This window comes from Macaca fascicularis, chromosome 20 (assembly GCF_037993035.2).
Source record: "Macaca fascicularis isolate 582-1 chromosome 20, T2T-MFA8v1.1".
Taxonomy (NCBI): Eukaryota; Metazoa; Chordata; class Mammalia; order Primates; family Cercopithecidae; genus Macaca; species Macaca fascicularis.
The window spans coordinates 1447933-1468590 of NC_088394.1; the positions used below are offsets into that span (position 1 = coordinate 1447933).

The window sequence follows — 20658 nt, forward strand, 5'->3', positions numbered from 1 at the left end:
CTCAGACACAGATTTTTACAATTTTTTTAATATATATTTTTATAAACAGGTCACGTGATAAAATAGCACAAGAAACACTTACCAAATATAAGGTTATATCTTCCGCATATACAGGAGAATGAGGTCGTTATGTACAATAAGAAAATGATTTTAGGGGTTGGTTGGTTTTGTTTTCCTCTCTCCCCTTAATTTTTCCTCCTACAGTCGTTGGAAATATCACAGCTTCAGTTGCATTAATACTTTGGGCAAATGGACAGCTGCCCCTCCCCACTAGGGGTTGTGGGGAGGAGGGGCTGGAGAAACTGGCTCCTGACCACTCAGCCCTGGAGCTTCCTGGGGCTGGAAAATCTTTGGGCTGTTGATCTGTTTCTGATTCAACAGCATCTCTCTCTCTCTTTCTCTCTCTCTCTCTCACTCTTTCTCTCTCACTCTCTGGCTCTCTGGAAACTGGTTACTCTCTTCCAACCAGATAGGGAGTGTCCCAAGATTGGGTGTGGGCCCTGTATCTCCTGGGGCTCAAGGTTGGGGTGGGAAGGGGCCCCCAGCCCCCTCCTCAGCGACGGCTGAGGTTTGCCAGCATCCCCCAGGACCTCCAAATGTCTCGGGCCGACAGAGCACGGTCAGAGCCCATTTGGGCAGGCAGAAGTTTGGGAAGCTGGGGAGGGGTGAAGTGGCGGGGAGGCCAGAAAGGAGCCCTCCCTCCTTGGGGTGTCTAGGGTGTGCTGGCCACTGGAAGATTGGAGTCGCTGACCCAGTGCTGACCCTGACCCTTGGCTGGGTCCACTCTGCAGACTCCACCTGAGGAGATCGCCCAGGGTGAAGCTCGGTGCCCAGGCCTGAACTGAGCCCGGCTGGGTGCAGGAGCTGAGGTGTGGGGTTGGCCCAGGCCTCTCCCCAGGCCTGAGGGTGGCTCCAGCTCAGAGGCTTGCAAGGTGCCTGTGCCACCCCTGGGTTGAGGCCGACCGGAGTCAGCTGGGATAATGTTAATGACTCCAAGTGATCGCCAGCCCTTCTGCCCTCTCCCTGCCCAATTCTGTCTCAGCCTGGCCAGGAACCAAGGCTGGGTTAGGGGGCCGACAGGGGGCTGCCCCACACAGCGGCAAGGAGGAAGGGAGGCCGCGTGGGTCAGACTGGATGGGTGAGGAGGTGCGGGTGGGGCTTGGGCTCTCGGCGGCGGGCCATGGCTTTGGCGGTGGCCTGTTTCCCCTGACACCCCTCGGAGGGCTCCAGGCATGGTGCGGTGGAAGATGCAGGAAGCCCATAGGGCTCTTCCGGGCCCCTGTGTCCTGGGGGACCCAGCCCCCTCAATTCCCCTGGGCCCTGCCCGGGATGGGGGGACAGTGGGGAGACAGAGCGGGTGTGGCGGGGAAGGCGGTAAGGACAGTCTGGAGAGCTCAAAGCGCCCCCCAAGGACCGAGCCCCGCCCCCCAAGCGGGCGGGCGAGCGAGTGATGGCGGCGGCTGTGGCTGTGGCGTGGCGGAGGGCGGCGTGCAGTGCGGGCACGAGGGGCATGCACAAAGTCCCCGAGTGTGCGTGCGTGCGTGGGGCGGACCCACCCGCCGCCCCCCTGCCCGGGGCGGGGTCGGGAGGGCGGAGGGGCCGAAGGCCGGGGCGGGGCTTTCCCTCGGTTCACCCCGCCTCCCGCGCTAGGCCGGGGGCGCGGGGACTCCCCCGAGCGCAAGGCGGGAAGAGGGGGCTCGGCGGCGCCCCGCGCCCCCGCCCAGGTCATGGCCGGGTTCCCGCGACCAGGGCGGGGGCCCCGCGCTACTCAATAACGAGGCAGCGGGGCAGGTGCTGCGAGAAGTACTTGAAGAGCTCGGGGGTGGCCCCGGGGCAGTTGGTCAGTTCCAGCTCCTCCAGCTCCTGCAGCTGCACCAAGCCCGACAGCCCGGTGGTGGTGAGCAGCGGGCAGCCTGCGGCGGGGTTAGAGGGCGGCTCAGTGCGCAAGACCCAGGGCTTGGGCGGGGAAGGCGGGGACGGCGGGGTCATAGGGCGGCTCAGTGCCCGCGTGTCCCTCCTCCTCCGCCTCGGACCCGGGACGGTGTGTCCGCGCCGGGCGTGAGTTTGCACAAGGACCGGGCAGGCTGGGCGGGCGGACTAGGTGGGGGTGGGTGGTCACTGCTCAGCGTTAGAGTAGAAACGGGGGTCTCACCTGCCAGAGACAGGAGGCGCAAACTCCCCAGGGCCAGGAGGTGCTTCAGCCCGAAGTCCTGCACCTGTCGGTCGTGGAGGAGCGACTTAATGATTTCCGCTCGCACCGAGGCGGAGGGCACCCTGGGGTCCATGGAGGGCTAGGCGGGTTCAAGCCCGGGGTTCCTCAGTCATCCCGGAGCCGGGAGGCAGCTGGGAAGTGCTGGTGGGGGCCGCCGGGGACCCCTGGGTTCCGCTTAGGTCGGCTGCTGGATAGGGAGGGGCCCCAGACTCTCCCAGGATCTGAGTGGGTCCAGGAGCTCTCCCCGCGCCCCCACCTCCCCGCCGATTCCCCAATCCCGGGGTGTTTGAGAGCCGGTACCTGGCAGCACCATCGCAGGTAGAGGCTGCGGAGGGACGACATGGTGGACAGATAGCTGAGGCCAGTGTCCGTGATGCGTACACACCTGTGGTTGCACCAGAGGGGACCCCCTCCTTCAAATCACCTGGCCCGGGCCCTCCCTCGTCTTCCTGGGAGTGCCCCTGGCGTGAATCCCTTCCTGCCCCACCTGGAGCAGCCACAGGCCCCTCCTCGATCCCACCCACCGGGAAGGACAAGGGTCCAGCCAACCCGTGCTACGGTTCTGCCCGGTCCCCAGGCGCTCTGCCTCCGAGGGCTCTGCCCGCCGCGCCACAGCCTCCGCCCCGCCAGAAGCCCTCCCCCCGCCCCGCCTCTCCCCGTGCAGCCCGGCCCGCCGCGGCCCCGCTCCGCCCCGCCCCCCGCCCTGTGCTGCCCCGCCCGGCGCGGCCCCGGGCGCGCACCTGTCGAGCACGAGCTCCTCCAGGCGGTGCAGGTCGCAAGCCACGTACTCCAGCGCCATGTCGGTGATGCGTGGGCACCATGAGAGGTCAAGGCTGCGCAGCTTGCGCAGGTTCTCGGCCACGAGCTCCACGCCGTCGTCGGTGACCTTGGAGCAGCCCGAGAGGCTGAGCGCGGTGAGGTTGGGCAGGCTGTGCACCACGTTGACCACGCCGTGGTTGGTGATCTCCCAGCAGGAGAGTAGGCGCAGCGTGTGCGTGCTGTGGCCCTGGCGCGCCGTGAAGTAGGCCAGCGCCGTGTCCGTCACATGGTAGGCCTGCAGGCTCAGCTCCGCCAGGTTGGGCAGCAGCTGCGAGATGGCCGCGATGGCGTCGTCGGCCACGTTGATGCAGTCACTCACGCTCAGCGAGGTGATGCGCGCGCTCAGGCTGGACCACAGCCCGGCCTCGGTGAAGTCGTTGCAGCCCGACAGCTCCAGACGTACCACGCCCTGCATCTGTTCAAGCATAACCTGCAGGCGGGCGGGCGCCGGGTCAGCGGGGTGCCCGGCCTCGGCTCCCCGCCCCCAGCTCAGTGCGTTCCTGCCGGCAGCTAGCGCCAGAGGATTGCAGGAGACAGGGTGGAGCTCGCAGGGAGGAAGCAGTGGTCCTGGGTAGGGTGTAAACATGCAGGGAGCTGAACCCTGAAAACACTTGGCAGTGTGTGAGGAGGTGGGGCATCGGGACAAGAGCCCAGGGCCTGGCAGAGCAGGTGCCAGGGGCGTTGGCACCAATGTTACAATTAAACTACAGGCCCAGCTGCCAGGCGGCTCCTCTGACCTCTGTTCCTGGGAGGTCCTTTCCCAGCTGGCCCTCAGCTTCCCCCAGCATCCTCCCCCCCCCGCGTTTATTTTATTTATTTATGCATTCATTTTGAGATAGTCTTACACTGTTGCCCAGGTTCCAGGCTGGAGTGCAGCGGCATGATCTCAGCTCACTGCACCCTCGGCCTCCCGGGTTCAAGCAATTCTCCTGCCTCAGTGTCCTCCCAAGTAGCTGGGACTACAGGTGCCCGCCACCAGGCCTGGCTAATTTTTGCATTTTAAATAGAAACAGAGTTTCACCATGTTGACCAGGCTGGGCTCGAACTCCTGACCTCCTGACCTCAAGTAAGCGGCCTGCCTTGGCCTCCCATAGTGCTGGGATGACAGGCGTGAGCCACCGGGCCTGGGCCCTGCATTTAATTGACTGCTCTGCTGCTGCCATCTTGAATATCTTGATTGTCTTTGAGCAAGGGACTCACATTTTCCCTTTGCATGAGGTCCCCCGGTAGTCAGTCCTGCTTTCCCCCACCCCAAAGCCACCATCCTCTCCAGCCACCACAGGGTTGCTGCTGCCCAGCCCTGCCTCCCAGCCCTGTCCCCCTCACCCCAGCCTGGGCACATGCCCCCAACCCCAAAGCCACCATCCTCTCCGGCCCCCACAGGGTTGCTGCTGCCCGGCCCTGCCCCCAGCCCTGTCCCCCTGCAGCCTGGCGCACACCTCGAGGCCTGCGTCCGTGATGGTGGAGCGCTTGAGGCTCATGGCTTTGACACCCTTCTTGGAGAGCGCATAGTTGTCAATGAACTCACAGATGTCCAGGTCAGAGACGCCAACCAGGCAGAAGCCCTCGAAGCCTCTTGCAGCGAAGCCCTGCAGGTTCACGAACTCCTTCTCGCCACCAGGCAGCACATTGTAGAGCTCCTTGGCGTGCAGCACCGGCGTGAGGCCTGCCCAGAACTTGGGCTGGTAAAGCACGCGCCGCCAGGCCTTGCACACCTGGGCCAGCACACACTTCTCGCAGGCCGAGAAATACCAGAAGAGCCCATTGAGGATCTTCTCGTCCGTGGCCAGCGGCGGCCGCTCCGCTGGGGGCCCAGGTGCCAAGGCTGAGGCTGGTCCACCTGCCAGGGGGCACGGGCCCCCAGCCAGGGCAGCCCGGGGCAGTGGAGCAGCCAGGCTGGGTGGTGGGAGGGTGGGTGGGGGTGGTGGCTGGCAGGGACGGTTCTTGGTGGCTGGCGTGCCCTTGGTGATGCTGGCCGCACCCAGGCCGTTGGGCTGGCCTGGCAGCTTCACCAGACCATTTCGAGGCAAGCATGGAGGCTTGGGGTCGCCGTCGATGCCCGGGCTCGACATCTTCCTGGCACGCTCTGTGGATGAGGGCCAGGAGGGAGAGTGAGTCTATTGCTGAGTCTGGAAGGCTGGGGTTGGGGGCAGGTGCAGTGGGGCTCCTTCCCTCCCTGGGCGTCCCCACAGTGCTCCAGAATCACCAGACAGAGAGGATGGGAGTGCCTGCCTCTCCCTCCCTGTGAGCGGCAACAGGAAACTGACCATGGCCACTCGCGGCACTCACTGGGCACCTGCAGTACGCACTGAGCTCAACCTTCATTGCCCATTACCCATGGACACCTTCTTTTTATTTTTTGAAACAGAGTTTCACTCTTGTTGCCTGGAATGCAGACTGGAGTGCAGAGAGGTGATCTCGGCTCGCTGCAACCCCTCCGCCTCCCAGGTTCAAGTGATTCTCCTGCCTCAGCCGCCTGAGTAGCTGGGACTACAGGCGCCTGCCACCACCCCTGGCTAATTTTGTATTTTTGGTAGAGACAGGGTTTCTCCATGTTGGTCAGGCTGGTTTCAAACTCATGACCTCAAGTGATCCACCTACCTCGGCCTCCCAAAATCCTGGGATTACGGTCATGAGCCGCCGCTTCTAACCAGACACCTTTTTGTCTGCCCAGTGAGGCCAAGAAACGCCAACACTTTTTGGCACTTAGGTACCATGATGCCCATTTTACAGAGAAGAAAATGGAGGTGGACCTGGTGAGGTCAGGACTGCCCTCTTCACCTCTTCTGCTGTGCTGTCCACTGTCAGTACCCACCGGGCCCACCCCTCTGGGCAGGCTTGGGGAACTGAAGGGAAGGGTCTGGAATGGACTCTGGCCCCTCCCCTGCAGGGTGACTGCGCAGCTCTCAGGAGGTGCTCTGGTGTTGGCTCTGTAGCCAACCTCCACGTGCACAGGAGCTTCCCTGGCTCAGAATCTACCCAAGGAGCTGGGTGCACTGGCTGATGCCTGTAATCCTGCACTTTGGGAGGCCGAGGCGGGTGGATTACAAGGTCAGGAGTTTGAGACCAGCCTGGCCAACATGGTGAAACCCCGTCTCTACTAAAAATACAAAAATTAGCCAGGCTTGGTGGCAGGCTCCTGTAGTCCAGCTACTTGGGAGTCTGAGGCTGGAGAATCACTTGAACCCTGGAGGCGGAGGTTGCAGTGAGCTGAGATCATGCCACTGCACTCCAGCCTGGGCAACAGAGTTAGACTTTGTCTCAAAAAAAGAAAAAAAAGAATCAATGCAAAGAAAGGGTAGGCATCTTCCCAGGGTTTGCCATGGCGCCAGCATGATTAGCCCTGGACACAAGCTGTCACTTTAACCTCCCCAATGGGGACGATGCTGTGATAACCGTACCCACTGCACAGATGAGGAAACTGAGGCCAAGGCCGGGCAAACTGCCTGCCTGAGGTCATGGCCAGATAAGTGGTGAAGCCAATGTTTGGGCAGAGCTGGCTGTGGAAGGCCATGTGGAGGGTATCTTCAGGCCAGTGACATCCACCCACAGGGTGGGGTGGGACCAGTCCTGGGCACCCTCCGCAGGCCTCCAGTCTGTGAGTGGGGTGGCAGGGGGCACTGGGCACAGCCACGGAGCGAAGGAGAGGTGGGACCCTCACGGTGCTACCATCTGCTCCGCAGTCCGGATCTCCTGCCGCCCCCACCCCAACATCCGGGGAGGAGGTTAGAGCCCCTGGAGTCACACGCCCTGGACTTGAAATGGGCCCCACCCTGGCTCTGTAGTCTTGGCAAGCCACTTCCCTTCTCTGAGCCTCAATTTCCTCACCTTCAAGCCTGGGGAGGTGACGGTACCTACTGCCTTGGGGCATTGCAATGTGAATGAGCTCAGTGCATGGCTCATAGCAAGGGCTGGGAGAGTGACGTCGGAGCCCCGCGGCCACACTCCAGGGCAAAGCCAGATGCATCTTTCCGGGTCTTAGGTGACCCCAGGACTAAGCCTGGAGCCTCATGCAGGTCCTGCCTCCCTGCCGCAAAATCTCAGAGGAGGGGCCAAAGCCACTCCCAGCCCACCCTGCCCCCTCCTGCCACGGCCTCGCTGGGAGGTCTCTTGGAGCCACCAAGGGGGTGTCCGAGAGTCTCTCAGAAGATTCCAAGGCTTGGGGTGGGCCCTGGAATCCTCTCAGGAAGAGGACAGCTCACATCTTTTTCACCGAGTGTCTCTTCTGGGTCTACAGGGCCTGGTCAGCTCCACCACAGAGAGTGGTGGGGTCTGGGATGGCACTGCAACCCCAAGGCCGGCAGCCCGTTCCCCATAATCTGGTCAGGGCGGAGGGGAGGGAGGGAGGCAGTGGGAGGTTCTGCCCTGCTCTTCCCAGCACCAGGCCCCTGCACTGGCTTCCAAGCCCCAGACAGGGCCAGCCTTGCCACTGGCCCACATCTGGGGAGGGGTGCAGACCGGGGCCAGGACCAGGGGTCTCACCAGAACATGTGGCCCTTGTGGCTGAGAACCCAGCTTTGGGTTTAAAGTCCTTCCTGCCCTGATGGCAGGAGCCCCAGCCCCACCCTCTGTACCATCTCCCTTTCCCCAAAGTGGGGCCAGGCCCTCCACAGAGGAGGTACCCACAGCCGGTGACCCCCGTCATGTGTTCATGATAAGGCTCAGCCTCCCAGAGGCTGATGACATCACAACATTTGCAAGGGCCCACCGGGGTCACACATGTTCCGACCTCACGGCCGCCCTTAGGGGTGGGGGTGTTGCTACCTCAAGTTTCGGGTAAAGAACACGAGGCTCTGAGGAGTAATTTGCCCCTGGTGTCCGGGGAGGCCTGGCGCGGGGCTGCCTTGGTTCCCTACCAGAGCTGGGGAGAGGGGACATGGCAGGATGCCTGTGCCTGAGGGGGCAGCACCAGGCCCACGCCCGCCCCGACTCCAGAGCGGGAGACAGCACCAGCCTAAATATGCTCCGTGCCCCCAGATCCGGGAGCGCGGACTTCACCGCCAGGGACGCCTGGGCCTCCGCAGACCCCGCCGGTCGGCGCGTCACCCGCGCCAGCACCATGGACAGCGGCCGCCCCAGCCGCGCGCTCAGGGCCAGGCCCAGGCCGGCCTCACAGCGGACAGCGGCAGGGTCGGGGCAGCCCCGCAATCCCCGCTCAGCAGGGAGGGGCCCCGGGGGCGGGCAGTGGGGGAGAAGCCGAGAACGATCTGGAGGAGGCGGCGGGGGCGGTGCCAGGGTAGGAATAATCCCGGAGCAGTGCCGATTTAGGTTGAAAACGCTCCCAGTCATGGGCCCGCACGTGGAGCGCCGGGGCTGGGGGGGCCTGGGGGAGGCATTCGCAGGGCTCCTTTCCCGCCCCGCTAGGCAGCTCACGTTTCCTGGCGCCCACAGTCCTGTCCCCACCTCCAGGCCTCAGGGTCGAGATGGAGAAATCAAGCCACACTTTGAGAGCCCACAGGAGGGAGGGGACAGGTTGAGGAGCGGCTGTCCGGGTATGGGTCCGGGCCTGGCTGTCCTCATCCACACCCACACCGCAGCCACAAGACGTTGCTCTGCCTGGGGTCAGCCCTCGACCCATGTGCTTGGTGGCAGCTGCGTCCCTGCACAGGCGGCCCCGCTGCCCCCCAATCTCGTGTCCATGTTCCTGCCGGCCCCCGCTGCTCCTCACACTCCCAGCTTGACTGACTCAGCCCGAGAATCTCCCACCCTGTAGCTCAAAAATGCAAACAGCCACACACTGGCCCAGGCATGGGCGCTGTGGGAGAAAGCTGAGCTCCCAGTGGAGACTGGGGTCTTTCCGCTGGTTAAGTGAGAAGTCCCTGGGGGCTCAGACAAGGCCCCTCTGCCTGGCCCTGGCCCCACCCTCCCAGCCAGACGGTCATCAAGGAGCAGGTTCCCATGGCTCCTAGAGCCCCCTTTCCTGCTGGTGACTGTGAGAGCCCTCATTCCACCCAAAGGGGCTCGGACGACCTGCGTGGGCTGCTAGGGATTACCTCTCCCTTTAGGGACAAGCACCCCAGGTGCTAATACGGGGAAGAGACCTGCTAAAAAGGCGGCCATGCCTGCACCATCCTCAGCCTCAGTCCTGGGGTGCTGGCTCAGCTTGAAGTGGAAGTCTGTCGAGGATCCTGGGCTCACCCCAGGGGAAAGAGAGGTTACCCTACCTCAGCTGTCTTGTCCTCAGCAGCCTGAGCCTGGCCTGGGAGCTGCTGGGGAGAGGTGACCGTGGCCTCTATGTCCTCCCCAGGGGATGCAGTGTGAAGCGGGTGGCCAGAGTGAGCCTAGAGAGCACAGTGGGGCCCGGGTGCTCCTGGGAGGACCCCGCACCTAAGGCGTCCAGGCTGACAATTCCCAGATGGTCATGCTGGGGCCCCACAAGAGCTGCCTTTTCTGCGAAGCAAGTCACTGAGCCCTGAGACCTCAGCTCCTGCCCCTTCCCAGCCCTGATGCCACAGCCCAGTCATGCCATCCCCCCTCCCCTGCCCCTCTGCTTGGGCAAACACCGTTCCCCCTGCTTGCCTGGCAGGGTTTCCCTGCCTTAGCCCTGCAAGCTCTTCTCCTCCATCCCTCAGCTCCTGGTGTGAGGTGGCCCCTGCCTCCTGCTCCGGGACCCCCAGCTCTTGAGAAAGCGCCTCCAGGGTCTCACAATCCCATGGGTTATCATCACCGTCCATCTGGTGCCTCTCCTCCTGGCCTGAGGACTCTTGAGGACGGACGGCACCAATGTGCATGGCCTCTGCATGTTTGCGGAATGAATGAATGAGGAATTCGGCCCCACTAGCTCAGTCATGCAGAAAGGGGTGCAGCTGCCAGGGCCCCCGGAGGGCTGATGGAGGATTGCTCAAATTTAGGAGGAGGCCAGTCAGTGGGGAAGGCATAGCTAGGAAAATTAATCCGGATTGTGCCAGGGCCAGTGTCCATGGGGAAAGTGGCCTCTGGGGTTGGGATTAGGTTGGTACCTGAGTCACTGAGAGGGCTCCCAGGACCCCGGGGCTGGGGTGGGCCTTGGAATAAACAGAGCCTTCAGATGAGGGGAGCCCATCTCCTTTTCAGCTGGCTCCCTCCTCAGGAGCTGCAGGGCTGAGGAAGCGGCTGCCTGTCCTCCACCATCTGGCCCAAGCCAAGAGAGGGAAGGGGGTTCTCCTGCCCCGCTCTCTCCGGCACCACACGCACCCCTCCTCCGACTAACCAGAGCCCTTCGTTCACAGACTGCCTAACCAGGACTGGGGAAACAGAGCTTGCAAAGGGATTTTCCAGAAGTTACATAGAGCTACGATTGGCTCCAAGAGCCCGGGGGCTGGCTGATTCCCTGTACCTGGGTCCCGGCCAGGTGCACCTCACAGGGTCCTCGCTCTGCCCTGTTCTGCCTCATGGGGTCTCGATGCCTTCCTGCTGGGCCCTGGGCTGGTGGTCTCTCCAAGCACTGCCCTCATCCTGCAGGGTCCCTGCCACAGCGCTGAGTTCCTTGTAGAGGCTGAACACTGCGTGCCCACCCCTGGGACATCCTTTTGGATGCATGCCTGGGAAACCTCCTCACCCCTCAGCGCCCCCAGTTTGAAGGTCTCTTCCCCCATCTCTGGTGTCCCCATCTCTGTGAGCATCAGACCAGGGCACAGCCTAACCAAATACTCGGCCCTCACAGAACCTCAGGGACCATCGAGGCCTGCCCACGGAGGGCCTTGGAGTTGCGCAGGGCCCTGGTGGCCAGAAAAACGCACATCGGGCTCCATCTGCAGCGGCAGCCCCAGAGACTGGGGTGACAGCTGGGGTGGCTGGGGATTGGGGACAGGGTGCAGACTGACACATTCCGTGGCAGCCCCGTGACGCAGGCACACCCGTGTCCCTGCCACTTGGCACGTGGCACAGCGGCAGAGCTCCTCTCCCGCCCCCAGCTTGAGATGCTTCTGGGGGTGCACCAGGGGCTCTGGGGAGGGGCACCATGGCCCAGCAGGCACGTGGCCTCGAGAGAGACCCGTGTTGCTGCCCCAGCAGACTAAGGACCCATGGTCAAGCCCAGGGCAGCTCAGCCTTGCAGGCTGGACACCCTGGGGAGTGGGTGCTGGGATCCAGGCCTCATCTCAGCCCCTGCTTGGGAGAGCGTGAGCACCCCCAGAGTTGAGGCCTGGGCCCCTAGTGCCTGAGGCCCGAACCCACACACTGCAGCTGGTTTGGCCGTTGGCTCCTCCTGCACCACTGGTGGGGAAGGCTCGGGTCACCTGCTCACCCACCGAGCTCCCTTCACTGCCACCCAGTCATGGGAGGCACAGCAGTGGGTGCCCACATGCAAGGAGATGGGGTCTTTGGGTGGCTGAGCAGTGCCACCGGGGTGGGACATCCCTAACCCCCCGGCAACACAGGGCTTCCTGGGTCCACGTCTGGCTGGTTCAAGGGCCCCGTTCCTCCCACCCACAAAGCCGTCCCTGCCCTCCTCATTGGTGGGAGTCGGACTGCTTCAGCTGCCCTGGAAGTGGGTGTGAGCTGGAGGCGGTGAGTCCATCGATGAAGGGGCTGAACTCATGGGTCTGGCCCCAGGTGAGGGGCGGTTGGGGGGGCAGGGGGCAGGGAGTGGGACAAGTGAGTCCTAGGGTCGCCCCACACAGCCGTGTTTGCAGCTGGGCCTTGAATTTCCCTCCCCTCCAGGCGGCTCCAGGTCCAGCCCTGTGTCCATCTCTGGCCAGGCCAGCCAGGTTCCTCCAGGCCTCTGCCCTGGCCTGGGAGATGGAAAATCCCTCAGTCTCCTGGCCTCACCCAAACCTTCTGCTCCAAGGCTGCTGTCCAGCACCACTCCGGAGGGGGTGGGCTGGGAGAGGGCCCTGTGTCCAGCTGCGCACCAGGGAGGCCTGAGCTGCCCCTGGCCATTGGGCCCTCGGATGCATGGGTGTGGGGGAAGGGCCTGAAGGAAGAGGCAGGTGAGGTGGCCTCCGCCATCTGCTCCTCCTGCGGAGGGCAGGCTGCCCGAGCAGAGCCTGGAGCCTGGGAAGGGCCTGGAGTGGCCGCTGGGCCGTGGGTTCCTGAGGCAGCCACCGCAGCCCTCTCTCCTTCTGGGGTGATGGGTGGGGAAACCTCTCCACCCACCTAATCCCCAGGAGGACACGGGACCCCTCCCCAGCAGGTTTCCCTTCTGAGGCCCTCCAACCTTGGCCAAGGCCCGGTCCCGCCTCCAGAACCAGGAAAGTGCCAGCCTCCCCCCACCCTCCTCCTCCCGCGGGCGGCAGCTCAGTGCAGGCCTCGGGTCCAGAAGCAGCCCGGGGAGGGCCGGCCCGCAGGCGGCACAGCCACGCGCCCCCCCTGCAGTTTAACGGCCCCTGGCCTGTCACTTAGGTCCGAGGGCGCCCTCTGAGCCCACCAGGCGGGGTGGGGGCCGGGGGCCTACAATTCCTCCTTTCGGTGGCCCAGGCGGCACCGATCCTCAGCCCCGGCCGAGTGGCCGGTGGGGAGCGGGCCTCTTCCAGGCCAGGGGCCGGGTCGCGGGGCTGCAGGAAGGCCAGGCGGGGACGGAGGCCCAGCGGCCGCGGGGGAGGTGGGGAAGGGGCTGCCGTTACGTAAGCCCTTACCCGGAGGCGGCGGCGCGGCCCCCACCTCCACCCCGCCCCCTCCTCATTGTGGCCGCCGCGGAGGTGCGGCCTGGCCCCCTCCCCGCCCCGCAGCCCGGCCGCACGCGCACCTTACCTCGGCCCGGGCTCCTGGCTCATGCCACGCTGTTTGCCGGGCGACCTCCCGTCATGGGGAGCCCGGCATGGGCGTCGGCGCGCGCGGGGGCCGCCGGGGTGCTGGACTGGCCGGCAGGGCCCGGCCGCGCCCTGCGCCCCGCGCCCCGCGTCCCGGCCTGGCCGGGCCCCCTCGGCCGCGCACGGAAAGGAGCTCCCCGGTGGGAGAGGATCGGCCGCCCCAAGCCTCCCACCGGGGAGGCTGAAGCTGTGCCCAGATAAATAAGGCCGCTTTGCAGGGAACCAGGCGGGCGCCTCCTCCTCCCCTCGCCCTCCCCGCGCTCCTCCGCGGCCGCCGCCGGCGCCGCGCGCGGCCCCCGCCCGGCCCCAAACGCCGCGCCCTGGCGCGCTCCCGGCGTGGGGAGCCAATCCGGGTTCGCGAGCCCAGGCGGGGGCGCCGATAATGCCGAGCCCCGCCCCCGCCCCGCCCCGGCCCCCGCGCGCGGCGCGCTCCCGGCACGGCTTCCACAAGCACGCGGCAGGCCCGGCACGCGCCCCCGCCCCCCTCGCCGCGGGCACCCGCACAATAACAAACCCGGGCGCGCGGCGGGCGGGCGGGGAGGGCGCGGGAGGCGGAAGGGAGGGCGAGGGGAGGCGGGAGAGCGGGCGCCGGCGGGTGGCCCAGGGGTCCGGGGTCCTATGGGAACGGGGGCGGCACCGCGCGTCCCTGCCCTTGGCCACCACCTGGGGAGGCGAGGAAGGTGAGACCCGGCCCAGAGGAGACAGGGTGGTCAGACCCCCATCTCTGGACCCTCCCGCCCAGCCCGCGGCCAGGGCCCTTCACAGCCCTCACACCCCCCCGTGCACCTGCTGCGTGCCCGGCCAGAAGCGCCTCATTGGAGACCCTGGCACACCCGCAGAGCGCGAAAACAAGTGACTGCACAGATCATTTCAGATAGTGACAGTGAAAGCATCCGAGGGCTTGCGGTGGTGACTTCTGACGGGGGCGGGGGCGTCCTGAGGGTGCCCCACTGGAGCTGAGACCCCCACGGTGCGAGGGAGGGATGGCTCGGGAATGGGTGTGCAAAGATCCGAGCAGCCTGGCAAGTTCCCTCGGGAATAAACTGGAGGCTGGAGGCGGCGGCCGCTGCAGCCCAGGCAGGGGTGGGGCGTGCTGGGTAAGGTGGAGGACTCGGTGGGAACCGCTGGAGACCCAGACGCCCCAGCAGACTCAAGGCAGGAGAACGGAGGCCAATGGCGCCCCATCCTGGGGGTCTCCTGGGAGCAGGGTCGGGGGAGGGAGCAGGTGTGGGGAGAGCAGAGGGGGTCTGCATCGGGGAAGAGCTGCAGGGCTGAATGGGGCACCTGAGAGGATCTGAACAGGAGTGAAACCAGCTGCTGTTCCCAGCGTCCTGATGGGAAGCCCGACCGGAGGGGCCGGTGTGAGACCTGGGGGCAGCGGGAAGGAGGGTCAGACTGACGGCATCCTGGCTGGGTCCCAGGGTGGGGCTGGTTCTGTGCGTGCTGTGGGGTGCCACTGGGTCTACCTGGGGTGAGCGCAGCTCTTCTGCGTAAGTCTTGCCCCGTACCTGGGTACTGACCAAAGAAGGTGCCCAGAGTGGGGCAGACAGGACGAACCCCGTGAAGACCGTTGGGGCAACAGGGGAGGGTCCGTCCAACCTATCCAGGAGTCTCCAGTGTGTGGGTCTGGCAGGCTGGCCTTCCGGCAGCAACTTCCACCTGGCTGAGAGCAGGCGTGGACCGCTCCTGGTAGGAAGGTTTCACCTCATGCTTGGGGCTCTCACCCCACAGCAGGTGCCAGGGTCTCAGGCAGAGAACAAGCTGTGCTTGTGTTGAGTCCCAGCTGGGGCTGGGGCTGGACACACCCCAACTGCATAGGGTGAGTGTGGGGGTCAGGCATTTGGGTCATGCAACCCTGGCGAGGCCCAAGAAGCCAGCCCTACCTTTGCGGAATCTAAGCGGGAGAGAATGCGTGAAAGATCATCGCAGAAAGGGTGACCGTGCTCCTTCAAAGCTGTGAACCCACCTACCCTCCACCTCTGTCACCAGCCATGACCCACGTACCCTCCACCTCTGTCACCAGCCGTGACCCACCTACCCTCCACCTGTGTCACCAGCCGTGACCCACCTACCCTCCACCTGTGTCACCAGCCGTGACCCACGTACCCTCCACCTGTGTCACCAGCCGTGACCCACCTACCCTCCGCCTGTGTCACCAGCCGTGACCCACCTACCCTCCGCCTGTGTCACCAGCCGTGACCCACCTACCCTCCGCCTGTGTCACCAGCCGTGACCCACCTACCCTCCGCCTGTGTCACCAGCCGTGACCCACCTACCCTCCGCCTGTGTCACCAGCCGTGACCCACCTACCCTCCGCCTGTGTCACCAGCCGTGACCCACCTACCCTCCGCCTGTGTCACCAGCCGTGACCCACGTACCCTCCGCCTGTGTCACCAGCCGTGACCCACGTACCCTCCGCCTGTGTCACCAGCCGTGACCCACGTACCCTCCGCCTGTGTCACCAGCCGTGACCCACGTACCCTCCGCCTGTGTCACCAGCCGTGACCCACCTACCCTCCGCCTGTGTCACCAGCCGTGACCCACGTACCCTCCGCCTGTGTCACCAGCCGTGACCCACGTACCCTCCGCCTGTGTCACCAGCCGTGACCCACCTACCCTCCGCCTGTGTCACCAGCCGTGACCCACCTACCCTCCGCCTGTGTCACCAGCCGTGACCCACGTACCCTCCGCCTGTGTCACCAGCCGTGACCCACGTACCCTCCGCCTGTGTCACCAGCCGTGACCCACCTACCCTCCGCCTGTGTCACCAGCCGTGACCCACCTACCCTCCGCCTGTGTCACCAGCCGTGACCCACGTACCCTCCGCCTGTGTCACCAGCCGTGACCCACCTACCCTCCGCCTGTGTCACCAGCCGTGACCCACGTACCCTCCGCCTGTGTCACCAGCCGTGACCCACCTACCCTCCGCCTGTGTCACCAGCCGTGACCCACGTACCCTCCGCCTGTGTCACCAGCCGTGACCCACCTACCCTCCGCCTGTGTCACCAGCCGTGACCCACGTACCCTCCGCCTGTGTCACCAGCCGTGACCCACCTACCCTCCGCCTCTGTCACCAGCCGTGACCCACCTACCCTCCGCCTGTGTCACCAGCCGTGACCCACGTACCCTCCGCCTCTGTCACCAGCCGTGACCCACGTACCCTCCGCCTCTGTCACCAGCCGTGACCCACCTACCCTCCACCTGTCACCCCACCTGTGCCAGGCAACTTTGTCTGTCTCCACCATGGTTGGTGGCAGCTGCTTCCCCATTGGTCTCTCCATCCCTCTCCCATCTCCTGTTCTCCCCAGGATGCAGTGGGGTCATTTTGCCGTGGAGACACGGTCCTGTTCTTCCCAGGGCCCTGTCCATTCTTTGCTGCGGTCTGCACAGCCCTGAGGGCCTGGCATGGCTGGCCCACAGCCTCGCTCTATACCTGGCCCCTTGAGGATGAAGCTTCAGCCACACTGGCCTTCCTCTGGGTCCAGGAGGGTGCCCATCCTTCACCTGGAGCACCCCTCACCGGGAGCACCCCTCCCTTCACCTGGAGCACCCCTCACCTGGGGCACCCCTCCGCTCACCTGGAGCACCCCCTCCCTTCACCTGCAGCACCCCTCACCTGGGGCACCCCTCACCTGGAGCACCCCTCCCTTCACCTGGAGCACCCCCTCCGTTCACCTGGAGCACCCCCTCCCTTCACCTGGAGCACCCCTCACCGGGAGCACCCCTCCCTTCACCTGGAGCACCCCTGCAGCGCCCCTCCCCTAGAGCACCCCTTCCTGGAACATGTCCTCATGCGGAGCACCCTTACCTTAGAGCACCCTTCACCTGGAGCACTCCTCTCCTGGCACCTTGCCTGGAGCACTCCCTTGCCACCTGCACCTGGGTGACTACTTGCCTCTCAGACCTTGGCTAATGTGTTCTCCCCTAGGAGCCCTCCCTCAGGTGGACAGGGCCACAGACCCGTGTCCTCACCTCCCCAGCACCAAGGACCTTTTTTCTCAGCCTGTGTCTGCCTGTTGTCTGATGGTGCATTTGATGGGCTGTTGGCTGACTGTGCCCGCTGAGGACCAGCGTGGGGCCTTCTTCCTCACCACCCTATCCCTGGGCACTGAGCCTCCAGCTCAGTACATCACGGATGCATGGCAAATGTGGCGAATGAGAGAGAAAGCGATGCACCAGCAGCATGAAAGGTGACTGGCACCAGCAGTTTGGATCCCCTCCCGTGGTGGGAGGACCATTGTAGAGGATACCTTTGGAGAACAGCTCACACCCCAGAGGGAAGTGGCTTGAACAAAGAGGGCTGCTCAGCAGACTCATCCCCCACCAGGGTCTCCTCTGGGGGATGTGGATCCTGCTCAGGCCCGCACCCCTCCATTGGTCCTGGGGACTGATATGTGCCTGGGCTCCAGAGGGCACCTAGAGCACCCCGCACCTGGAACACCCCTCACCTGGAGAAGCCTCATCCAGAGCACTCCATTCCTGGAGCACCCTCAGGTGGAGCACCCTCAGCTGGAGCACCCTCAGGTGGAGCACCCTCACCTAGAGAGCCCCTCACCTTGAGGACCCTCTCACCTAGAGAGCCCCTCACCTTGAGGACCCTCTCACCTACAGAGCTCCTCTCCTGCAGAACCCCTACCGGGAGCATGCTTCACCTGGGCCACCCCTGGCCTTGATGCCTGAGCACTGAGCTGTCTCCCATCTGGGTGGCTGGGAGGGCACTCTGGAGCCATGGGGTGAGGACCAGAGGCTGTGGCACATCTTGCCCTGAGACTTTGGAGGACTGCGAGGGGACCCACATTGACTTCAGCTCTGCACCTGTGGTGAGACCCCCACACTGGAAGGCAGAGTGATTGCTCCAGGGGTCACATGGTCATGCCACCCCCACCCGCTACTCCTGCCCCCTGCCCAGAGCACAGCCCGAGAGCACCTGGGACCATCCATGTGAGGCCATGGGCTGTAGGTGTGTTTGGCCATCCTGGCCCCTCCACAGTCAGAATGGGCACCCATAGGCATGAGAACCTCACAGCCATGGAGGGTGACCTGAGTGCCATGGACGGTGGGATTTCTCTGATGCCCTCCAGCTCTGCTCCCTGCCTGGCCTGCCCCCATCAAGGCTGAGGATGACTCAGGGCCCAGCCATCACCATAGCAACATGCGTCGCCTAGCAATGGCGGTCTCCCGGCAACGGTTGTCTCCTAGCAATGGGATATTTTCCTGGGCCCTGGCTGGAGCCCGGTGGTTATTTTTAGCCCCGCAGCAAATCAGTCGGCAGCTGCATTTTCGGCTCCTTGAAGAGCTGCAAGGTGTGGAGGGGGGTGGGTCTCTTGGCAAAGGGAGGAAAGCATGCCCAAGATAGGAACCTTGCTGCCGTGGGCCCGGAGGTGCAGGCCTGTGGGTGGGCGAGGCCGGATCCTGCCTGTGCAGCGGGGCTGGTGGCCGGTGGAGGGGAGCCAGGGTTGTGCAGGCTGCCTGGGTGAGTTGGCAGCTAGGACTATGTCCTTGGGGGGCCCCCAAGTACCCTGAGCCTCGTAGGTCAGCTGGGTGGAGGGGACGCAGGCCAGTGCTCACAGTTGCGCTATCAGAGCGTGTTTCTGGGTGGCCCAGGGTCTGCCAAGCTCTTGGTACCCACTGCCCCTCAGTCATGGCAGCCATCTTCACTGTCCCAGACCTGGGACACCGAGGGAGGGGGCAGCAGGGGGGCCAGCAGAGCAGCACATTTGGCCAATCCCATGCAGGGCTCAGCTGGGGACACAGGAGAGGCTGGCCTCAGGTCAGCCCACACCTCTTTCCTCGCTCTGCTCCCAGCGAACGGAGATGCAGGCGGGCGTCTTGGCCTGCGATCTGACCCTTCTCTCTATGCTTCCTCCCCATTTCCTGGGGGACTCTGTTCACTGGTGCATCCAAACTCCCCAACTCCCTCAGGGCCGGTGGGCTGGGTGGGGCCGGCCTTACCCACCTCCTCTTTGCAGTGGGTCAAAGGCTCTGAGGCAGATGGAGCTTCCAGCAAACAAGGAGCCCCCAGGGCTCACCCTTTGTGGTTCCTGGTTTACTCGAAATTCCATCTGCCTCAGGGCCTTTGCCCCTCTGCTCCCCAGGGTTGAGGCTCCCTTCCTGTCCCCTTCCATCAACTGCCCTCGCCCTTGGTGTTGCTCCCCCAGGGCCCCAGCCAGTCCAGCTCCTGCCCTGGCTGCGACAGCTCCTGTTCTGTGCCCGGCACTGTGGTTTCCCGTCGAGTCACTCTGTGGAGCAGCCACCTGTCCACAGCCGCCTCCCTGCCGGACATGGGGCTGCCTGTGCCAGGCACTGCTCGGGGCTAGCTCATGGCAAATGCAGCATTGGTGTCCTCCACCGACCAGGACCTGTGTCTAGTGGGGAGAACGCAACGGCCAAAGGCGGGAACCGTGTGGCAGTGACCAGGGTCTCGACCGCCCCCACCTCAGCACCCCCTCAGGCTGCAGCTCCAAGGACCCTCTGGGCAAGCCAGGAACAGAAACTAAGTCTCAGGCTTCGGGACAAGCTGTGAGGCTGACCGCCCCGCTTTGGGCTGAGGGGCCTTGTGATACAGTGTCTGTGTTTGGCCACGGCCAGGCCGACCCCCAGGCAGGGGAGATGATTGTCCCAGCCTCTGCACGCTCCAGGGGCGGCCTCACGCGCCAGGCCCAAGCTTCCTGAAGCAGAACCTGAGGGAAGTTCTTCCTTTTGTCTGACTTGAGTACATCTTGCTGCTGTCGTTCTTGTTCTGACCTGGGTGGAAATGGAGAGAGGCCCCTTCTGGGGTTTCAGGGCACTGGAGGGTCTGGGGCTTGGGGCACTTCAGGAGGCCCCCAAACAGCACAGACAGCCGGGACGTCACCTGAGCTTGGGGATGGCTTCCAGGCTCTCCTCCGCCCGGCCACCCCCCACTTTGTGGGTATTTACTGAACGCCTGCACCGTGGCATGTCGGGTCCTGTACCCATAGCAACTGAGGCCAGACTCGGCCTTCCAGGCCCCTCCTGTAGGCAGCAGAGCACCCACTGATGCCAGGTGCTTTCCTGGGTGGGGCCAGGGGCTGTGAGGAGAAGGGTGTGTGTCCAGGGCTTCTCCTGTGGGTGGCTGCATTGGCACTGGACCCCTGGAGATGAGGCTGGGGAGGAGGCAGGGACGCCGGGGTTGAGGCATCAACTCGGGGTCAGGCATGTGCCCTTCCAGACCAGGTAACCCCAGGAACCCCTCCCTCCAACCACAGACACTGGTCCCTCTCTGGGGGAGGCCTCGAGGGAGGTCCAGGGCCCAGGCTGTCAGGAGGGTGTCTGGGGCTGACCCTCACGCCGCCACCAGAGGGCGCCTGGAGCCCACCGTGCTGACCCGGGGACCGCCAAGCGGCAGCGGCCGGGAGGACAGGATGGCTGCAGCCGCCGACCCGCTTGCCTCTCCCGACCCCTGAGTAGAGGCAGCAGCCCATCCGTGTGCCTCTCCCCACCTCTGCCAGCACCTCATGTGCCCAGCCCCAGGCAGAGTCTACTCTTTTACCTTTAAGATTTTTATTTTTAGTTTATTCATTTATTTATTTATTATTTATTTTGGGATGGAGTTTCGCTCTGTAGCCCAAGCTGGAGTGCAGTGGTGCGATCCCGGCTCACTGCAAGCTCTGCCTCCCGGGTTTCATGTCATTCTCCTGTCTCAGCCTTCTGAGCAGCTGGTACTACGGGCGCCCGCCACCATGCCCAGCTAATTTTTTTTATTTTTAATAGAGATGGGGTTTCACTGTGTTAGCCAGGATGCTCTCCATCTCCTGACCACAATTGTGCTCCACCCGCCTCGGCCTCCCAAAGTGCTGGGATTACAGGCGTGAGCCACCACGCCCGGCCTATTTTTATTTGTTTTTGTTTTTGTTTTTGTTTTTGTTTTGGGAGGGGGGA

At 64.3% G+C, this 20658-nt stretch overlaps 2 protein-coding genes across 2 annotated transcripts; one reads left to right on the top strand and one right to left on the bottom strand.

Annotated features, from left to right (window-relative positions):
* Positions 1–12: 12 nt before the first annotated feature.
* On the bottom strand, positions 13–13041 carry FBXL16 (F-box and leucine rich repeat protein 16). Its single transcript, XM_045382743.3, has 6 exons — positions 12701–13041; positions 4471–5117; positions 2953–3461; positions 2513–2597; positions 2153–2216; positions 13–1913 (listed from the first exon to the last, which is right to left on the bottom strand). Exons 2-6 carry the CDS (start codon positions 5101–5103, stop codon positions 1765–1767), a joined length of 1440 nt encoding a protein of 479 aa, XP_045238678.1. The 5' UTR covers positions 5104–5117; positions 12701–13041; the 3' UTR covers positions 13–1764.
* Positions 13042–15947: 2906 nt separating this feature from the next.
* Positions 15948–16798, top strand: LOC107128308 (uncharacterized; the record flags this gene model as incomplete). The annotated part of the gene is made up of 2 exons (XM_065537669.2): positions 15948–16305; positions 16419–16798. Coding segments are annotated over 2 exons (612 nt in total), but the record flags the coding sequence as incomplete, so codon positions are not given.
* Between the last annotated feature and the right edge of the window lie 3860 nt (positions 16799–20658).